At 36.6% G+C, this 21469-nt stretch overlaps 3 protein-coding genes across 3 annotated transcripts; 1 reads left to right on the plus strand and 2 right to left on the minus strand.

The window, feature by feature from the left end:
• The first annotated feature begins 3552 nt into the window (after positions 1-3552).
• LOC106293964 lies at positions 3553-4249 on the plus strand. The gene has a single exon (XM_013729594.1). It carries the CDS (start codon positions 3610-3612, stop codon positions 4180-4182), a length of 573 nt encoding a protein of 190 aa, XP_013585048.1. The 5' UTR covers positions 3553-3609; the 3' UTR covers positions 4183-4249.
• Positions 4250-6031: 1782 nt separating this feature from the next.
• Positions 6032-13199, minus strand: LOC106295491 (myosin-1). The gene is made up of 24 exons (XM_013731409.1): positions 12922-13199; positions 12038-12354; positions 11861-11962; positions 11636-11779; positions 11394-11544; positions 11277-11304; positions 11009-11174; positions 10861-10924; positions 10742-10755; positions 10563-10647; positions 10349-10452; positions 10105-10243; positions 9777-9895; positions 9529-9681; positions 9227-9316; positions 9031-9108; positions 8708-8866; positions 8356-8562; positions 7832-8037; positions 7615-7750; positions 7406-7535; positions 7171-7317; positions 7028-7095; positions 6032-6918 (listed from the first exon to the last, which is right to left on the minus strand). The coding sequence occupies exons 2-24, from the start codon at positions 12347-12349 to the stop codon at positions 6241-6243; spliced, it is 3480 nt and encodes a 1159-aa protein (XP_013586863.1). The 5' UTR covers positions 12350-12354; positions 12922-13199; the 3' UTR covers positions 6032-6240.
• A 4780-nt stretch (positions 13200-17979) lies between these two features.
• Positions 17980-20084, minus strand: LOC106343423 (E3 ubiquitin-protein ligase RING1-like). The gene is made up of 2 exons (XM_013782626.1): positions 18961-20084; positions 17980-18114 (listed from the first exon to the last, which is right to left on the minus strand). The coding sequence occupies exon 1, from the start codon at positions 19931-19933 to the stop codon at positions 18962-18964; it is 972 nt and encodes a 323-aa protein (XP_013638080.1). The 5' UTR covers positions 19934-20084; the 3' UTR covers positions 17980-18114; position 18961.
• Between the last annotated feature and the right edge of the window lie 1385 nt (positions 20085-21469).

Consider the following 21469-nt stretch of genomic DNA (forward strand, 5'->3'; position numbering starts at 1 on the left):
GCCACGACCAAGACCATCTTTCCATCTCATTCATCCATTTAAATTCAAGTTATAACAGCCCTTAGATTTAGGTTTATGATTGCAAGTTGTAAAGAGCATATATAAGCTCATAAGTGATGTTTTGTAACTCTTAAGTGAGTAAGGGGGATTTCCCCTCCTCCTTCATAATCTCATGATACTTTGTCTCTCCAAACTCTCTATTCTCTCATTCTGAATCTCTATACACGTTCTCAGACTTGTTACCAATCTCTTAGACACATAAACACTCTTTAGTCTCTCTTCTTCTCAAATCGCTCCCAAGCTCTCTCTCTTTACCCATTTGGGCTTCACACACACATACAACCTGAGTAATCCTAAAATCTCATATATTTTAGTTGGGATTCAATAGGTTGTTGGAAGAAATTGTGTGTGTAGCAATAATTGACCTATAGAAAGTGACCGTGAGTGAATATACATTTTTTGCCAACAGATGTTGCCATGTTGGACAAGAAACCCGGGATGATAATGGATTTGGGGTGGATAACTAGTCCTAAAATGGATAGACATGATGAGTGTTGTGTTACTCTATTTCACTATTTGTATCTCAAATATAATGCTTCTAGAAATAACATTAATGTAAATAATTACGTTGGTAGAGACAAAATGACAAAACTTAGGTTGACCCCCTAAGATAAACCTTTAAATTCACCACTCTTATTATAACCAATCAAAGTGTGAGGTAGAATATTATTTGATTACCAGCTAGAATATTAATAAAAATAGTAAATTTTTTAAAAAAAAATCAAAATAATTGAAAAAAGAAAATGATGCCACTACCAAACCTAAATCTTAAATTCTAAACCCTAAATTCTAAACCCAAAACCTTAAACCCAAACTCTAAATCTTAAACCTAAACTCTAAACCCTAAATCCTAAACTTAAACTCTAAACCATAAATCCTAAACCCAAACCCTAGATCATAAACCCAAACCCTATACCCTAAACCCAATTCATAAACCTAAACTCTAAACTCAAACATTATATCCAAAACCTGAATCCTAGACCCTAAACCCAAACCGTAAACCCTAAACCCAAACCGTAAATCTTAAACCCAAAAGGTTTGATTTGGATTTAAGGTTTACGGTTTGGTTTAGGGTCTAGGATTTGGGTTTGGGTTTAGAGTCTACGGTTTGGATTTAGGGTCTAGGATTTTAGTTTACAGTTTGGGTTTACGGTTTAGGATTTGGGTTTATAGTATAGAGTTGGGGTTTAGGGTTTACTATTTGGGTTTAGAGTATATGGTTTGAGTTTAGTATTTAGGGGTTAGATTTAGATTTAGGGTTTAGAATTTAAGATTTAGGGTTTTGTTAGACATCATTCTTTTTTCAACTATTTTAAAATTTTAAATACAATTTAATATTTTTTATTAATTATCTAGGTGGCACTATGATTGGTAGTAAGAGAGATGGTGAATTTAAAGGTTCACCGTAGGGGTGAACCTAAGTTTTAACTAGACAAAAATATAAGGGTTGACAAAGTTGTATACATATAAGAGCATCGTTATCCCAGAAACCCCATTTGGTATACTTAAATTTTTTTTTTTTTACTTTTTCGAATTTAGAAAAGAAAAAAAATTAAAAACGAACCAATCGCGAGCCGCCACGTGTCAGTGGAGCCCGCGAACCGTGTAAGAAACCCTTAAGGGCCGACTACTATTTGGTAGTTTTGGTAACCGGTTTCTTAAAAAAAAGTGGGTCCTACGCGGGACCCACACGCTAAGAACCCCTCTAGTGTCCTTGGATAAAGATGCTCTAAGATTCCCGTTTGTTTTTACAAAAAAAAAAAGAAATTCCCGTTCGTTTACGCTCATGCAAAACAATAAAAAGTAGGGCATTCCTAAATAACATAAAAACCATTTCCTTGGCAAAAAAAACATAAAAACCATTTATAACCTTATACTACATGTCAATCTGTCATTTTCTCAAGCTGTACGTGTGCGTATCTACATATAGCCAGTGTTCTAAAGATTGCGCAAGTCGGACAAGACTTCGGGTTTTCCGATGGGATACTATCCGTGACTGTCACAATCTGCGCACACTACGCCAGGAAAAAAACGCGAGACTTGTTTTGATTTTAGGCACCACGTTTGCTGTACGTTTGTGACTAACTTGATGTTAAGTAAATGCTGTCGACGTTGTGTTGCTGCTGAAGAGTTAGCAGCTCAGACCCAAGACGGTGGCGATGACAATCAAGGCAACGATGCACAGAGCGCAGGTCGAAGCAATGAAGCAGCTGATGGAGAAGAACATGGAGTACTTGATAATGATCATGATATTGATATTGAGAGTGATGCCGAGTCAGTCTTCTATTCACCAGCAAGTGGTCCTAATCGTCGTTGGTAGAAGAGCAGCTGCCGCAAGTCTAAATATTATGTTTGCCTTTATTATTTTAGGGTTTTGTTTGTCCAACGTAACTCTATTTTAGGATATGTTTTTGGAAGAACGACTGCTGAACTATCTTTCTCTTTTTTTTCTACAGTGTTTGCTTATGAATTATGCATGGTTCGTTAATTTACTGAAAAACGAAATGTGCCTATCGAGTTTTATTAGTATTAAATTTACTTATTGGGAATCAACCATCACAATATATAAGTTACTACGGGTTACTTATATATGAAATCATTTGATTACTACGGGTTAAAAAATATCACCAGCATCAGACCAACTTATTGTATTTTATTGTTTCTTAGATTTAATAGTATTGATTTGCACAAAAAAAAAAAAGTTAGGATATACGTTTGAAATGTGTTGGCAAATGAAAAGACGAAATAAACCTTAGATAGCCGAAACTTGAAAGATTTTAAGCCTTTATTAAAAAGGAAAAAGAAAAACTTGAAGGATTTTGTAACGTTATTCAGATTTCGAAAAATCTGGGATTCTGTTTGAGATATTCGATTTTTTTTTCAAGGAAATAAGTTTTTTTTTAAAAAAAAAAAATAAGAAGGGTTAAACCCGGGTCTATTAAAGACACATACCTAATCTCCGGGTGGAGGTACAGCCGGTAGATAGATCCTCTCCTAAGCATTCAAATGAGCCGAAAGCAATATCACATATCCGTATGGCCAGCGGGATTCAAACCAGAGTTCGGCGTATTAGATATATTTCCTCAAGCGCCACTGGACTACCACGAACGGTGCAAATAAGTTATTTTACTCTTTTGAATTGTTCGGTAAAATTGTGGTACCTTTAGGATAAAAGAACATGATCAACAAATGACAAATTAGGGTTGCCTTTTACATGTTAGAGACTGTTCATGACAGTAACTTTGTACATTTCAGTTTTGGTGAAAACGGATGCCCATCAATCGCTAAATGTTAAATGACACTAACGGACAGAGAGAGAAACTACAACACGTCATCACACCAGATGTAACCAGGGAGAAAATAAATTTAAGATCGCAAGATTAAATTGAAAACTGTTGGAATCGAGTGGTTGAGAATCATGAACCCACGTGACTCACCCTTAAATATATAGAGTAACAAACTAATTGTATAGAGATAGAGAGCGCTCTTTGGTAAACCAAAATCGTTCTTATCCATATTTTTCCTCGTTTTCTCATTCCGAACAAGAAAATGGCGAATCCTTCAGATAAAGTTGTAGTTAAATGGGTGAATGACACACGGGCTCGAGTTTGTTGGGTCATACTGGCTAGCCTCTGCCTATGTGGATTCACACAGTTGATGGAAGTCTTCAAAGACGAGAGCCAAGTTATCTACAAGTATGTTGGGATGAGTTTGGTGTCTCTCTACGTGATTTTGCTGGTCAAGTCTCTGTGCTCTGATGAAACTCCAACCATAGCTTATAGGTCTGGTTCCTGTCTACGGTCGTTTGTGCCATTGGTGATTTTCTTCATCATCTTCATCACAATCTACTATCACCGAACCCTAGGAGTCTCTATTCTCACTTTATCCATCCTTTTTGGTGTAGTGGCTTTAATGCAATTGCTTTTTCCAATAGATGAGTTCTGTGTGGGTTATGTTATGGTCATCATAACTTTGGGGATCTCTATAGCTTGCAGTGTTGTAGACTATGATCTTGAAGAGGTCATGCCTTTCGGGTTTATTTTCTCCTATATTTTCTTGTGTGAGATGATAATTGGTGTTATCAACTATCCAGGAAATCACCGATTCTTTAATAGCTATTGACATGTATCTTCATCAGTTTTACTTGTGTTTTTAATATTCCTTTGTTTCATCTTAATTATTTCAGTTTGAGTAGTTCATCTTTATGAATGTAATTTCTTTTCTTTCTGTTTCTATATAAGATCATCTTATTGACATTGTGAGTTTCTGCTTTGTTGCGATTTAATTAATGAGTTCGTTAAAAATAAGCTGCTGCGCCAAAGTTAATGTTAAGCCCTCATAAAAATAAGTTTATATTGATCGAGCTAGCAAAACCATATTGATCGAACTTGTTCGAAATTGACATATCAAAATATAGATACTTAACAGAATAATAATCAGCTAACTCCATTCTTTCTACTTAGCGATTTAACATTGGGGTTTTCACTTCTTTTTTGTTCATAACTTGTTTCTATATGCTGCTCCAACATAAGGCACAAATTAGAGCCAAGTCTCCCCGTTAGGAAACTGTGTATAATGCATTATTTTCTGTCACGAAACAGCAAATATAAGACGTCACGTATGGTTTAATAACCTGGTTTGCTACTAGGGATTAGAGATGAAGCCAAGATGAAGTTAGAGTTCGTCTTTCAAATTTCACTTTTTACTTAAAACAATCTAAAACTAAAATCACACATGTTGTAAAAAGCTTTTTTTTGAATAAATTTAACATTCTTTCAAAAAAAAAAAACATAAGGCGTTTGTAAGTTGCACTATATTTTGAAATCATTTTTTCAAGCTGTATATCATATAAAGATGCAACAAACATCTCAGTTTCCATGAGTAATAGTCGCCACTATAAATGACAAGTACCGCTTAGTCTCTCTAGTTGCGACTCTTTAGGCGATTTGACACAACCATTTTTGTGAGAAGAATGTCCATTATAATTCTCTGGATATGTTTTACATAACTAATGAGAAGAAAGTGGATACTATAATTACTAATCAAAAACAATATCAACGGCTGATTTTAAAGAAGAAAAAATAAAAACAAATCTAATAGAAGAGTTTCGGTACAAAATCGTTTCTGGAGAATGCAAATCTTCTTGAGTTTTCTTATGTTGTAATATGGAGTCTAACCAAATACACAATTTAGAAAAATATCAAACGATTTTTTTTTTTTTTTGAGAATATGTGGAGAAAGAAAAAATTGAAATTGAACAAGTCCCGGGAAATAAGCAAAAGGCGGACATCTTGACTAAAGCGTTAGGAATAATCAAGTTTCGAGAAATGAGAGACATTCATTGGTATGGAAGATTCGGAGAAAATGGATTTCAAATTTAAAGGGAGAAATGTTGAATTAAACTTGAAGAATAAAAAAATTTAAGGGGTAAGTAAAAACCTAATCCTACCAAATTATGGAAATTAGGATTTAATATATTTAGGAGTTATCTATATGTATTACCAAATAGTCTCTATATAAAAAGATGCCAAAATATGGCGAAAGATTTGAGAGCTTTAGTTTTGAGTTAGTTTTCTAAAGTAAAGTTTTGAGTTTGAGTTCTTGAATTCTTAACCTTTGAGTTACGTTTTGGTTTGATACAATAAATCATTCAACTAAAATGCCAAACCGAATTTGACATTACTTTGCTGAAGACTGCAGTTACACAAAAATAATTGAATTCTCAATGTTTTATTCCAGTATTGTATGTAGATTTTGCATTATTATTTCCACCGAGGAGAAACATTATGTATTCTCCAAAATTGTGAAAATAATAAAAAATTATTCAAACTTAATATATACTACAAAATACAAGAACACTTTAGCTCTAATTCGATCTTTTAAATTAACTAGTGTATATTCATCTCTTGCTTATTACACGTCTAAGTGTGCAAGCAAGCAGTTCTATTACCCATTGCTTAAGCAACAAAAATTCACAAACTTAGCTTTGGATATTATATTAAAACTACAAAAGTAATTTACAAAAGTTATCATTTGTATGATCCTTCACATTGAATAGCAAATATCATTAACTACTTTCATTACCAGAAAAAAAAAGACAATAAAGGAGCCAAATCCTTAACAGCAAACGACCAGAGTTTGCCTGTAAGAATAATAGTCTTCACTTCCATCACAGAACAATCAATACCTAGTGCTATTCCTCCTTCCCCACCACTTCCTCTTCACCTTCTCCATCGAACCGCCACTCTCTTCACTCCCAAGTTTGCTCAGTATCATCTTCGTTTCCCTCAACCTCCCTCCATAATCCTTCTTCCACGTCTCAAACATCTGTTTCAACCTCCTCAGCTCTCTCTCCGGGTTCAAGTTTGCTTCCACCTGACCAGACTTCACTTCCACCAAGAACTTAGCATCATCACCAAAAACTTGAGCTCTCTGTTCAAACTCCTCCGCCAACCGTCCAATCACACTAAGACCAGCACTCATAGGCTGTTGTTGTTGTCTCCCCCCTCCTCCGTTGCTTGCCTGACTCTTGAACTGATTACTGCTTGAATCCCAATCCGTTGCGTCGCTTGCATTGACCGATGCATCCGAGTTTCTAGCAGAGTCCTCGACCGCTAGGCTTTTCTTTGCTATGGAGAGGCTAGATTGCAATGACCGCATTTGCTTCTGCCAGATTTCTTCCATTGATTTCATCTTTGTCTCGTACTCTGACCAACGGTTCTCGTACTGTTGAAGCCTCTGCTGAAGAATGTCGTTCTCCTCTTCTTTCTCACGCAGAGCAGCTTCCGATTTGAGTACCCTGCGTTGAAGGTCGGAAAGTACAGATGCCTTTACTAGCACCTCGCCTGACTCATTTGTCTGCGCAGTTGGTTAGTAACCAAATCAAAAGCAGAACACAACAATGAGACTTAAGAAGATAAATAGATACTGTGAGAGGATTTGAATGTGGATATAATCCTATTAGTACCTTAGTGCCTCCAGATTTTAACCATCCAATGTCCCCTGAGCATCTTCTAACCAACCAACCACGAATTGCTGCAAGAAGATTACACTAACTCAGTGTCATGAGAAGACCTACAACATCTAAAAAGTACAACAAAAGCTTTTTACCTGATTGTATCACAAGAGAAGCTTCTGTTATGCCCTTATACTGTTTCCTAGCAATCTTGCTTTTAACTTGGCTTTGTATAGTAGCTGCAGCCCTATGCCTCCTTCGTAACTCGGCAAACTCCTTTCTTACTTTATCTCCACGAACAACTGTTGAAAAAGAGGTGGGACTAAGCCATATCTCATGTTAAGCCGAAATTATATCTCATGTTAAAGCACTGAGACAAGAGAGCTATACATGACTGGAGAATAGAAATTCCCATTTTAAGCTTCTTCAGGTGACAACGTGCTTGGTATCCTCTAAAAGAGCTTTGTACACGTAAAATGCCATGGAGTGTACGGTTCCTTGTATCTTCAAGAACCCCAATCTGCAATGCACATGAGACTACTATTCATGCCTCTTTCTAAAAGAAAGTCTTTGACATCAAGCCGACTAGCTATTTATACCTGGCCGGTTCTGAAAAACAACTTCGTGTAGCCAACTTGGTACATCTCCGGCAAGATATTGAACTGATGGAGGATCGCAACTGAGACACTTAGAGGATCTTTATCAGCAATGTTCTCCACCAGAAGGAAACCATACCTGTTGTGTGATCATTTAAAGAAACAATGTGGTTAGAAGATAAGCATGTAATAACTGATAGATGATGGATGGCACCGTCACCTTCTGGCAAATTTCTGATGAGACACTCTTGTAGGAAATCCAGACCGTGAGATTCGAACAACTTCTAAGACCCCACAACATCTTAGCTGCTGTAAGACAAGTCCTTGCTCATACAACCCTGGAGACTGAACGTTATTTGGCTTGATGCAACGAATGAAATGTGGGGTAGTGTTCCCTAAACGTTGCATCAATTGGAATAGTTGACCCTGGACAAAAAGATCCATGTAGATGATTAATAATCAAAATATTATGGAGGATAAGAAAGATGCATCAAATGTTCATAGTGAGAGAGGCAACAACTAGTAATCTTCACATCACATCAATGCAGGTAATGAGCTTTAAAGTAAAGAGGCATCAAATGTTCATAGTAAGAGAGGCAAAAACTGGTAATCTTGACACAAACCACAACAATATCAAAGCGGTATTCTTGACATCACATCTATGCAGATAATGAGCTTTAAAGTAAAGCAGGAAACTAGAACTAAAGTAACACCAAGTCTGTGTTTGAGGCCAAAACAAGCTACCTTAAATTTGGTAGCTACACTCAACCGCTGGGAATCAGCACCACCTGCTTTGTACAAAGGACCGACTACAGGTTTTTCAGATTGGATCAGCATGCTAGAAGCAAACGCTCGAGGAAGGTGGCAGGAGCAAGAGGACAAAAGCTGAATAGAATCCAAGTGCAACAGGTCTCTGTTCTTCTCTAGAAATCCTGTTGTGTCATATGTAACCTGATTCAGAACAAAAAAAAAAAGCATTCACGACCGAGACTAGATTCATGCTTGCTATCAAATTTCTATATCTCCAAAGAAATGCCTTTTTGTTTCATGGAATGCCTTGTTGATTGGGGGTCACTGAGATTTCAAGAGCTATTACCTCTCCTGCATAATGCACAACTGTGAAAAGCTTCTCTCGATCTCCTCTGAAACATGAATTAGAGTGAAGATGCTGTTTTAACTTGTTTGCAAGTGTCAGATCTGTGCCATTCGGAAATGTTGATTCCTCGTCCAAAAGAGAAAGCAGCCCCAATGGTTTCTGCACAGACATTAGAGACTTAATTGCTTACGAGACATGTCTCAGACAAAAAGTAAACATTTCTCCAATTAAACTATGGTTCTCTGGTGTGTTAAAAGTTGAACTCTGTTATTACATTACGGTGTCTATATAGCTTCTAAGTCTATCGTCTTCTTATCATCTACCTTTTCAAAGAGACTGAGACAATCTTGGTTGTCTTCAAAATCAACCCTTGTCCAGTCGATACCATCCTGGATATATTCCTGAAACAGTAGAAAGAAATATTAACACCTTCGATTGGAGAAAAAGGAGCTTTTATATTTAGTGCTACGTGAATGCCCTACCGAGTAGATTACTACAATCAGGAAAGATATAGTTTACCTCTTGCTCCAGCTTGAATAGATGACGGTTAAAGTGTTGCTGTAATCTCTCATTTGCATAATTTATACAGAACTGCTCAAAACTATTTTTCTGCAGAAGAATGTAAAGTTGTTCCCCAAATCAGTAAGACACAGAAAACAAAAATGCATACATAAACGCACGTAGATACTCAGGAGCAATCAACATTCATTTACCAAATATATTATAATAGTTGTCATTATTTAAAGATGTAATGGCAACATAAAGGTCTAATGATGTCAGATTGCAACTTTAATTTTTTAAAGGGCAGAAAAGAAGCATACATCAAATGATTCGAAGCCATAGATATCAAGAATGCTGATGGATCTGCCAGTTCGCCTCTTCCCCACTGCAAGAGACTCGTTGATCTGTTCAACCAGCCAGTCAAACAGGCACGAATAAACCGATTTTGCTAAAGCATCTCTTGCATCAATGGCCTGAAAGCAAATCAGCAGAGAAAAAAATGTCAACAATGCTACTTCAACTTTTGATTATACACAAAAAAGTGCTAGTAGTTCTCGTTAAAATATACCTGCGGTAGTGTTAGCTTCTGCACAATGGTATCTTTTCCAACTCTCATGTTACGTTTCGATAAACTTAGCTTAAGCTCATTGATGTTGCACCCAATTAATTTAGCAACAGTTGACAAACCTGAATTAAGCAACAAACGCTCATACTTCCAACACCAAGACCCAAGAGAACTAAAGAGAAAACTTCAGAGACGACGCTCGTAGAAAAGTCAAGAATATATAAAAGAGATCAGTAAAGCGAGTGCAAATTCAACGTTCATAGACACAAGAAAAGGGAAACATTTACTCAAATAAAGTAGGCATCACCAGTTAGGGACTGAACAGGCTTACTTTCATCTGCCACAGGCTCAACATGGTTTTCATTGTCAATAACGGTGAAGGAAACATTCCCCAGCCATAACACTGCAGCAAGCATTGCGAACACACTTTCTTGATCTTCTTTACTAACATGAACAATGTCCAGAGCTTCCTGTAACATCAAAGTCTTTAAATCAATCGAGAGAGAGACAAAATAGAATTCTGAAATGAGTAGAGAAGAGGAATAAGAAAGTCTCCTAGTGAAAGAGAGAATTACCTTAACACTATGAAAACGTTCAGCATCATCAACTCCATTGATTGAATAACAATTACTCTGTCCCAAATATTTGTACTCATGTGCGCTTGTCAGATTTAGCTTCTCTGTGAATAAATAAATGGAGGAAAAAATAATTCAACAACTGATAGGTCAGAGAGTCTTAAAAGTCTCATTTACAAGACTCCTTATAGTGTTCATTTTTCCTAATCATTACCTCTAAGTGCAGGTGAAGCCCCAGCACAAAGTTGGTAAAATATATGGTATGACCTTTCTCCTTCAGCACATTGGACCACTCTAGACTGTTAAAATGTGTCGACGTATAAAGAAAAAATGTCAATGAACCATTTCAAAAAGGAAAGATATCAAGTAGGAAAGTCATTTAAAAGAAGTTACCTTTTCTAGTAAGACTGCAAAATTTGAAGAACACACAAAAAGAAGAAGTTAAGTTAGCTTTTTGTAAAGGAAAATGAACAAACAATGTGAAGCAGTGTGATTGTAAGGTTTACACTTACAGGTTTGAACTTGAGCACCCGATATCTTTCCGCTTTCACTAAAATGAATCTCTATCAGCTTTCCCTGTAAATTATAATACCAAAAAAGTATTGTCAGACACACTAGAGAATCAAATTGTACAAAAAAGCGCAATGATGAAGGGCTTACAAAACGACTAGAGTTATCATTTCTCAAAGTTTTTGCATTTCCAAATGCTTCCAAAATGGGATTAGTCTTAAGTATCTCATATTCAATCCCGCTTCCACCTCCAAGAGCAGCCAAGTACTGCATAGCTATCTTAGCTGTCTCAGTTTTCCCTGCTCCACTCTCGCCGCTGTATGACAAAGAGAACCTTGTGATAAGAATACACCACAATAAACCCAAACTAGAAACACTACATTAAAAGAATCCACTTAAAAGAGGACATTTTACTAACCTGATAATGATAGATTGGTTAACCTCATCTGGATATGAAAAGATAAAACTGTGTGAGAACTGAAATGCTTTTAATGCTAATGTTCCACAATTAACAAACAAAGAAGCATGATCCCACCGCGTATCATTTCACGAATTGCTGTATCTGCAATTGCATACACATGAGGACTTTCATTTGATTTCTTCCTGTATGCTTCTATGTATCGATTTCCATACAAAGGAACCTCCTTGAAAGGATTCACAGCCACCAAAACTGGCCCTGCTTTTGTCTACCACCACAAAAGGAAAAAGGTTAGGAAAAAAAAACAATAGTAAAATGCTGGAAACATATATGGGAACAGATTCAAGGGAAAGACTTACATATATCATGTCTTGGTTGTACCTATAGTTGAGATTGTACAACACTGATGGCTCATTTAAGTAACTTAGTTGCATTAGATCATCCACTCCATCAAGAATATCAGGATTTGCAGGTACCAGAGTCTCTGATATAACTTTCATAACCTGTTAAAATCAATGCAGAATCAAAACACTTGAAATATTATTAACTCGTGCCCTATCTTAGGAATACAAAAGGTCACTTACTTTTCCCTCAGGCAAAGAGATAACAGACTCTTCTCCTGAAGTTGACAGTATCTTCCCAAGCTCCCAGTTACCATTTGGAAGTTGAACCCAAGATTGCAGTATCTAAAGTTGAAAAAACTGTCAAAATCTCATTCCATATACATATAAGTTTATTCTCAGCTTAAGCTAGAAACCCACCTTCTTCCTTGCATATGCACTAGTGTCGCTCCACCTGCGTTCATCATTCTGAGGTAAGGGCATTGTAGCAGCACCAGGCTCCACATCATCAGTTAAAGACTGCTCTTCAACAGAAACACCATGCCTACTACTATATGGTGAATCATCACTATCTCCAGCTGCAGTATCAGCTTGACTAACACCATTCCTTAAACCGCCTTGTCTTGGAATACTAGAATTGGTCAAGCCAAAACTAGAATTTTCACCATCAAATCTGTAGTCTGCGGGCAAAGATTTAAGAGACTGCATGGATGGAGATACCTTTTGGGCCATTGTTGCTGCAGGAAAGAAGGAAGGAAGCTAATAAGCTCAAATGAAAGTATTCAAGATGAAAAGAAGACAATCCCATTCATGGTTTCAATCAAAGCTTTTAGAAGAAGAACCCCACTCAAAAAGACCTATCTAGTTTTTGATTAACATAATGGAGGGGACCATACTCTAGGACATAGACCGAACTGCTTTTCTTTCTCTCGATCTTCAGTCACTGTTTTCAAGTTCCTCAATCAAATGTTACGCCTATCTCTTGGATAAAATAGAGTCTTATCTACAGATCTCATGCATACATCCGCCAAAATTTGAACTTTCATTATAAAAGGTATACTAAATCTTGAGAAAGAAGATTATTAAACAAAGAAAGAAACTTTCAACAAATCAAATTTATCAAATTGACAAAAAAAAAAACTAAGTTAGCTAGATACAAAAACTCACTGGACATAAACAAATCGTAAGAAAGCTACCAACTTTATATCTAGTAAAGCAGAATACATAGACTGAGAATACACAAAAAATAAATAAAATGCAGAAACTTTCAAATTTGCTCCAAGGCTCTTCAAATTTTCAAGTACCTTACAAAAAGTTAGATTCTCGGGAGAAAACTTCAGATTCTCAGAGAAGACTGAGACAGAGTGAGAGATCTCAGGCGTAGAAGAGAGTTCTGATTCAGTGACTTCAGACAATGAGAGTAAAAAGGTAAGAGTAGAAACCAAAAATGCACTGGGAGTAGCACTGGTGAGACTTGCTTGAAAGATTTCAATTTACTGAGAAATTTGGGAAGATAAAATCGCAAAGTGCTGCGAGTGAGTAGAGAAGATGCAGCAGAGCTTTTTCTCTGCTTCACAAGAATAAAAAAAAAGGGAAGCTGCTGTTTATTTTTGAGCCTTTTATCTTTGAACTCAACAAAAAGAATTTACAGTTATTTTTAATTTTTTAATTCGACAATTTTGAATGTTTTTTACCACCAACTGAATTTCGGGCACCTCACGAGGTCGGAAATGACGACTATACCCTCGTTTTTTCTTCTTAACTGAAATTTCAAAAAACAATTTGCTGTTACTGATATTTAATGTTCTTAATTCCGATTACACATACGACTCCATCTTTCAAAATTTTGAGAAACATTCTATATATGCTCTTCTAAACTTTAGTTTTCAATATAAAATCTGCTCTATTTATACTTTTCATATGACAATATCAGTTTACTTGCATTTTGATCTGCAGATTGTATATTTAATGATTGTTTCGTTGAGAAAAAGAACTAAATGAATAAATCCAACTCTACCTTGTTATCTCGGCCATTGAATTATCAACAAACTAATTAAAGTCCTTTCTCTGAAAAAAAAAATAAAGTGCAAGATATAAAGAGATTATTATCTGTCCAATTATCTGTCCAAATGTTTCTATCATTTTTTCGAAAAATGGTTGCAAATAAAAATATTAAATTTCATTTTCAACGATTAAGTCAACGTACTGAAAAAGTCATTCGTCTTAGGTCCCGAATAATATTATTTTCTTTAGGACCCTAAAATTTAAAATAATTTATAGTCTAATTGATTAGACTTACTTTTTATAAAAAAAAAATCTACGAAAATCGAGTAATTTACTTTCTGAATCTGTGTATTTGTTTCTTATATGACTTAATATAGCATATTTACGTAGTCAAGTTATTTTTGTAAGTGTTAAACGTGTGCATTTGGTGAAGGTGATATATTGTATTAAAAATTGTTTTCAATATAGTTGCATATAAATTTATTTTTAAAACTTGACTCAGGCCCTTAAACCTTTCGCATGTGAGTCAACCTAAAATTAATTAACAAGATGGGGATTTTTTTGATGCATACTAGGTACAAACATCCTTTTGAAAGTCACACTAACGAGTGGTAAACGTTATTAACTTATTAACAACAAATGTATTAATTAAAGATCTCTAATAGAAATCTTCCTGATATTCTGAAACCAAGTTCTTAAGATATAATTTAATATTAGCTATAGATTATGAAATCATTCAACTTATACAACTTACATACCTCAATGGAACAAAAAGACTAGATAAAACTATAAAAGTAAAGTTAATGCCTTAATGGTGTCAAGGCATTAACACACAACTCAAATCGTCATTGGCTACACTAGCTCCATCGATGAGTTTTTAAAGGAGTTCTTACCATTTAAGAAAAATGAAAAATAATTAATATTGATGAAAGAGTATAGAAAGAGTTCCGCAATTTTCTGCTTATAGACAGTTTCGAATTTGCGAAACCCCTAGAAGCGCCGTCAACATAATCAGATCAGAGGAGGGGCGTATCCGGTGGTTCGTTGCCGTGAGAGCCCTCTCCTCCTCCTCCTCCTCCTCCTCCTCTCTTTATAGTTCTTTTGTCAGTTTTCATGTTCTCTTCCGATTTCGTCTTTCTCGCACTGCATCGAGATGCGCGTTGCTCTGGATTTCCATGGAGTTTCTGGAGGATCTAAATCGGCGAGGCAGGGTCTGTCGCGTCACTGGAGTAGCAGCGAGATGCTGCAAGAAGTCATTGGGGAGGGGCTTCACAGGAGGGTAGTTTCGATTCGGTGCCTTTCCAAATCTGGGTCAGGTTTGGGGGGATAGCGACTTGGTGTGGGTCTGGTGAGCTTTTGCTTGCCCTTTCCTTCGCTGTTCTTCATGGCCTGAGGTTTATCGTTCTACCTCTTTCTCAAAGCGTTGGTCTGTGTGTTTGTGTATGTGGAGTCAGTTTGTCCATATTCTTGCGGAGGGATCTCTTTTTTGTTCAGAGGAACATCTCTTTGATTAGATGAAGTGGAGGAGTTTCTTCATTGCGGTGGGTTATGTGGTCCATCCACATTTCTTTTTTGCTGCTTTGTTTGAGTTATTTTGAGGGAGTTGTGATGTGGCTCAGTGAGCTTCGCCGGTTTGGATGTGTTACTTATGACTTAGCAGTCTTTCTTTTAGGCGTAATGTGTCCATTGGTTGCTTGCCGGTTGGTTCTTCTCTCTTGGTGTTTATAGAGAGGTTATAGAGAGGTTCGGTTGGCAAGGCTTCATCTTCTTGGTGTTTGGATGAGCTTCTTTCTTAGATCGTAGAGTGTTTATGTATCCAAGGTGTGTGGACCGAGCAGCGTGTTCCCCTTGTCGAGTTTGTGAAGTCTCTGGGTCTTGGTCTTATCGTTTGGCGGGCGAGGCAGCAGCGATAAGTGTGGTTTGGGTGTAGAAGTGGAAGGTACCGGGTGGCGGGCTATAGGCAGTAGCGGTAACTCCCAATCATTGGCATTTTTTCCTTTCTAAAGACTGCTAGGTGCACTATTGTATCGTTGTAGCTGTTATGTTTTATGTTCTTTCTTAAGTTACCCTGGTGTGGGTTTAAGTCGCCCCGGTGTGGGATTTAGTTGCCGCTTCCTATGGACTTTTGGTTCTGGAGCTAGTTCGTTTGGCTGTCAGCTTTTGTATGAATATTGCTATCTTCCGTATGAATGAATTCAATTTGTGGGAAAAAAAAAGAGTATAGAAAGAGTTCTTACCGTGGACATTTAAGAATCGACCCCTAATTTTAAGTGACAGATGTCACTCCATTAATGTCTCAATTGGTCTTACAAAATTAATGCATAATTAAATTATTATAATAACATTATTTTTTTTTGTTTTAGAAAGCTGCTCTAACAATTTGGTATATGATGTGGTTCTTAATAAAATTAGATTATCAAAGCTAGATTATCAAAGCTAATTGCGATTTGATTTGTGACATCGCCTTCTATTTCACGCTATATCATTACTTATTTTTTAATCTTCAAGTACATACATGAGTATTGTTACCTTTTCGAATATGAAAAAACATGTTCCGACCATGTGATCAAGTATGCCTTTCGAAATCAGTTTTTAATATGTCGACCACATTATAATGTCACTTAAGAAATAGCCGTGGGGAAAATCGTGATTGCAAAGTTGCTATTATCTGTAAATCCTAAACTGATTTTCAGTTCTCACCCAAAAATATAAAAGGTTGAACTCATATGATCAAAAGGTCAAAAAGACTTTCAAACACATAAGGGATTATTCATCTGATGCTTCTTTTAGATATGTTATCAGCTTTGTTTCCCACTTTCTAAATTTCTTCGTGCTCTCCATCTTTATCATAGTTTAGATTTCATGTCCGAATATAGATTGGGTTTGGTTTGGGTCAATCCAAAGCTGTGAGTAAAGATAGAAAACAATAATGCAAATGAAAGAAAAACTGTATTTTTATAACTTAAGATCACTAGAGGATATAATCACGGAACCAAATAAAAGTATTCTTTCACGTTACATGTGAGTAGGATTAGACATATATAAGACTATACTAATAACATGACTGGAATCAGATTAAAATATTCATTCTTCTTCATCGCATATCCGAATCTTGTAAACTTGTTTAAACTCTCTTTTACGTATTGAAACTACCATTTTTGTGAAACTTTTTTGATAATTTTTTTCTCTCAAGAGTTCCAAACAATGACTTTAGCCACCAGCCACCATCTTCAGATCATAGGACACACACACACACTGAACCACACATAAAAGCAGCAGCAAAGTCTTAGAGCATGCAAAGATGTCTAACAACGATCATTTTCACACTCTTGTGAATCGCACTAATCATGTCAACACCATGCAAACATATTATATAATAACTTACTACAACAACAACAGCAAAATGACAATACCACCTTGGTTACTGCTTCTCACAAATACTATTCCATCATTGATTGAAGTCTTATCAATCATATTCCATAACCCCATCAACATTATTAGATAAAAGAGTTATCATCAAACTCAATCCTAGCAATGTTTATGTTATGCCCACTCAACAAATCCAAGAACAGTTAATACATAAACCATTTTTTAACAGATGAACCAAAAATTAATTCCTTCATCTAGTAATTTAGAACCCTATCTTTAACCCCAAAAAAGTGTACTTAGAACCCTTATGAGTAAAAATATATGATTAGACCTTTGGATCAACTATATCAATACGAACCCCTTTTATTTTTAACCTAGAGAAAGTTCCTTGGTCGCCATGCAAAGGTCCTGCGTCCTTAATTCCTCGTATGTTTGTTAAGTCGTTACCAGATGGTGCTTGAAAGTTGGTGATTTTGGCGACGGAGTCCTCATCATCTATAAAACATAATCCATATATATATTTCATTCAGTTTTACAAATACTTATCGTGTCCTTTAACATATTGCATGTGATGAAGTGTGCCTTTTGAAAATCACATTCCATTGCCTCCCGCACTATACATTACATGCCATTTAAGAAGATAAAGCGATGGAAAAATGCTCTGCAAATGTGCGACTGTGTAATATAAGAAGAACTTTTGAAAACAAAAAGCTGTAAAGTCGTATGATATAAAAATGTCACAAAACACACCACAAGGGACTGTTTGTTAGATATATATCTCTTTTTGTAGATATTAATCAATCAACTTTGTCTGCCACTTCATATTTTCAGTCTTCGGGTCTCGATTTCACTTTCAGACCCACTCCAAAGAACTTGTTATATGAGAAAATAACCAAGATAACACATTTATATGAAATATTCCGATTTTTAAAACTCACATTCCTTGTATAATCCCAAAATAACACCGACAAGTAAAATCCTCCTTTGTCTTTTTGTAAATGTACAAAATATTGCAAAACATCAATGTCACTTTTTTCCTAATGAAACTGCTTTTTTTTTTGTTTGGTGAAAACTTCTGCGCATCCTTTTCCCAATCAAATTTCCAAGCAATGACTCTGGCCATACTGCACACAACAAAATAAACCAAGTAAAATTTTCGGACAAAGTAGTTTGATATTATCTTCAACGCACTACAATTTAAACCTCATGGATCCAAAAACATGTAGCTGTAAAGTGGTTAAAAAGAAATCTAACCATAAAGGTCTAAACCTGAAAGTATGATAAAAATCCAATCAGCAGTTACACTAATGGTAATGGATTAGCCAGAATCCGTAACAAATTCACCCCTATCCACATTCTCAGTTTACAATTACAAAGCACGAGTTTTTACACGCTAAAGCACAGAGAACAAATCACTAGAAGTGTTAAAATCCTCAAGTTACTTAAATATTACATGCCCAATTGGCCAAATCACTAAAAACGGAAGTTAGAACACCCATATATGCACGGCACATCTACAGAAGATTACCTATTCTATACTGCAACAAACTTTCTATTTTCTACAAGGCCTTAAATGCTTTCAGCACGCTCTTTATTTCTTAGGTCAAGACAGGAGTCAAAAAAGTTTCTTTATAGCATCTAAACATCCAAGGTTAGCGCATTACAGGGGAGCTTTAGCTCGGAAACCCAAAGATACCATAAAAGCAAGGATATATATATATATATATATATATTGCAAACAGAGAAAGGAGCAGCAAGAGAAATGGAGCAACTAGTTTTTGCCTATGAATTTTCTTGATCAAGCAGCCACATTTGATCTTCATATCTATCACCATTGCAAAACATATGCCTAAACGAAGACTTAACTTTAATTACCCGTAGAAATGACAATGTTCTTGCAGCCACACAAAGACAACAACGCAGAAGAAAACAAACAAAGGGTTCTTACTTAGTAAGGCAAAAATACAAACCTCAGTCCAAATCTTCCTGCCTGGTCCCAAGATTGGACCCACCTCCACCTCCACCTCCACCACCACCACTTCCAGGTGCTCCTGACCCTGAACCATCCCGTCTCCCACCAAACGTCCAAGGAAGCTGTACACTAAAGCTCCTCGGAGTCTGCCCACCATCCCCACTCGTCTGACCTCCTTGCCCCTGACCCCTGCTCTCATAATCAGGATCATCCGTAGGCAACTCATACCGACAAACGGGACAAGAGTTATGCAACTCCAGCCACGGCATCAAACAATCCTGATGAAACACATGCTTGCAAGGCATCTGCTTCACATCGCCGCCATCCTCAAACTCATCCATACAAACAGCACACTGGTTCATCTCAGACTTCAACATGTCCTTACTCACCTTAACAGTCGGCAGCCCTTCGATAGCCGATTTCGAAGCAGGAGGAGTTCCGTAGCGGTTGGGATCATTCTCCGCTAGCTGCTGAATCAGCTGCTCGAGACCAGGGCCGAAGAAGTAGTCCCCGACATGCCCCGGGGCTCGGTTAGACGGATCCAGAGGATGATCCTCGATCAAGAACTGCACGTGCGTGCCGCTGGATTGGAGATGCTGGAGATGGTTCTGGAGGAAGGAAACCGGATCAAAGGCGCCGCCTTGAGGCTGGTTCTGGGTAGAGCGGGGTCCGAAGAAGCTCGGGTTTGTGGAGGAAGGAGGAGCGGAGGAGGAGCCGAAGAGGAGAGGGAGCAAGGTGGAGAAAGGATCCGCCATGGGGAAGAAACCGGATTCGGGATTGAGATTCGGGGGTAGAGTAGGGACGGGTTCGTCGTATTCTTCAAGAAAGCCGCCGGAGCAAAGAGGGCAGAAAGGATCAGCGGCGGAGGAGACTGAGATTGAGATGTTGACTGTGCGGTTGCACTGGTAGCAAAAGAACATCTTTTCGACCGCGGGGGCGGTGGAGGCAGTTGAGTTTCCGCCGGAAGACATGACGGAATCTGCGAAATTTTGTCGGAGGGAGAGATGAGAGAGAGAAGAAAAGAACCGTCACGGGAGAGAGAGAGGAGAGAGAATATTCTTTGGTATGTGGCCGACTCAATCTTTTTCCTACACGATGATTAAAGTATTTGGGCTTTACCATACGGACAGCCCATGTAATGTTTTTCTTTACTATTATAAGGAATGTTATATTGTCATATATTGACTTACTGACTTTGGAGATATTTTTTGTGGAATTATCCTTTTTGTAAATTCTATACTAATTTCTCAAAAAGAAAATTTAGATTTTAATAGAATCTATTGTATACTGAATCTGATAACTTTCTTTTACAAATTTATTAACAAAACTGAATTGAGAGATAAATATATTCGAGTTTAACTAGAAAATAACAGAATTAAGGCTAGGTAAATAAACCGAACCCGAAAATTCGAACCGAACCGAACCTGATCCAATAAAATGATTCTGAACCGATCCGAATCCGACATAAATACCGAATGAGTCTTGTTTTATATTATTTCAGGTTATGGTGGGTATTAGTCGAACCGAACCCGAACTTAAATGGATATCATAGAACCCAAAACATTCAAAATCCCAAAAATAATTGTACCGAACATGATCTCAATTCATAATATGTATCCAAAACACACTAATGGTGGCCAAGGAATGACGAGGAATAATGCATTCTCTACCATTCCGAAAAAAAATCACAATTCACAAAGAATAATTTTTCCTTCTCATTCCATTTTTTTGTAGAGAAATAAAGAACAAACTTATTCCTTGTTAAATTTGAAAAGAAATGGTCACTACATTCCATTCTTCCTGCTATTTTAAATTTCATTCCTGCTATTTTATTTCTCTACATTTCTTTCTTATTCGTTCATCTTGTTTCCAGAATAGTTACTAGTCGAACCCTAAAGATATTGAAGAACATCTAAAATAATTGTCTACGGTTGAAAGTGGTGGTTGATGCTTAAAGTTTTTAGATTTGGTTTTGTTTTCGTTGAATAATGTTTCTCATTTCATGAGAACTTGGTTTTCATATTATGGTTTTATCTATTTTGTTTTCTTTCTATCAATAACTATGTTTCACTTTCGTTTAATTTTGAATGATCACGTTTGATGTTCCTTTCTTAGTTTTGAATCGATTTTACTTATGTTTTGGTTACAAAATAGGTACAGATCAAGTACTTTTTAAAACTGAAGAATCAATTTTACTTATGTTTTGGTTACAAAATAGGTACAAATCAGATACTTTTAAACTAAAAAGCCGATTGAGATCCAAACCCTAAAATACATCGGGTTGTACCGGTTCTTTGAAGATTTACTAACCACGGCCCGGACCCGATAGAACCCAAATCGGTCCCGAACCGAACTTTCATATAATCCGAATGGGCTGATTTTGATAAATCTGAAAAACTGAGACCTGATTGGACAAAAACGAAAACGGATTGGGACCCCGAATGCCCATGCCTATTACAGAGTCAGTAAAAAAAATTGAATAAAATTTAAATACTAAAAACTAGAAA

This window comes from Brassica oleracea, chromosome C5 (genome assembly GCF_000695525.1).
Source record: "Brassica oleracea var. oleracea cultivar TO1000 chromosome C5, BOL, whole genome shotgun sequence".
Classification (NCBI taxonomy): domain Eukaryota; kingdom Viridiplantae; phylum Streptophyta; class Magnoliopsida; order Brassicales; family Brassicaceae; genus Brassica; species Brassica oleracea.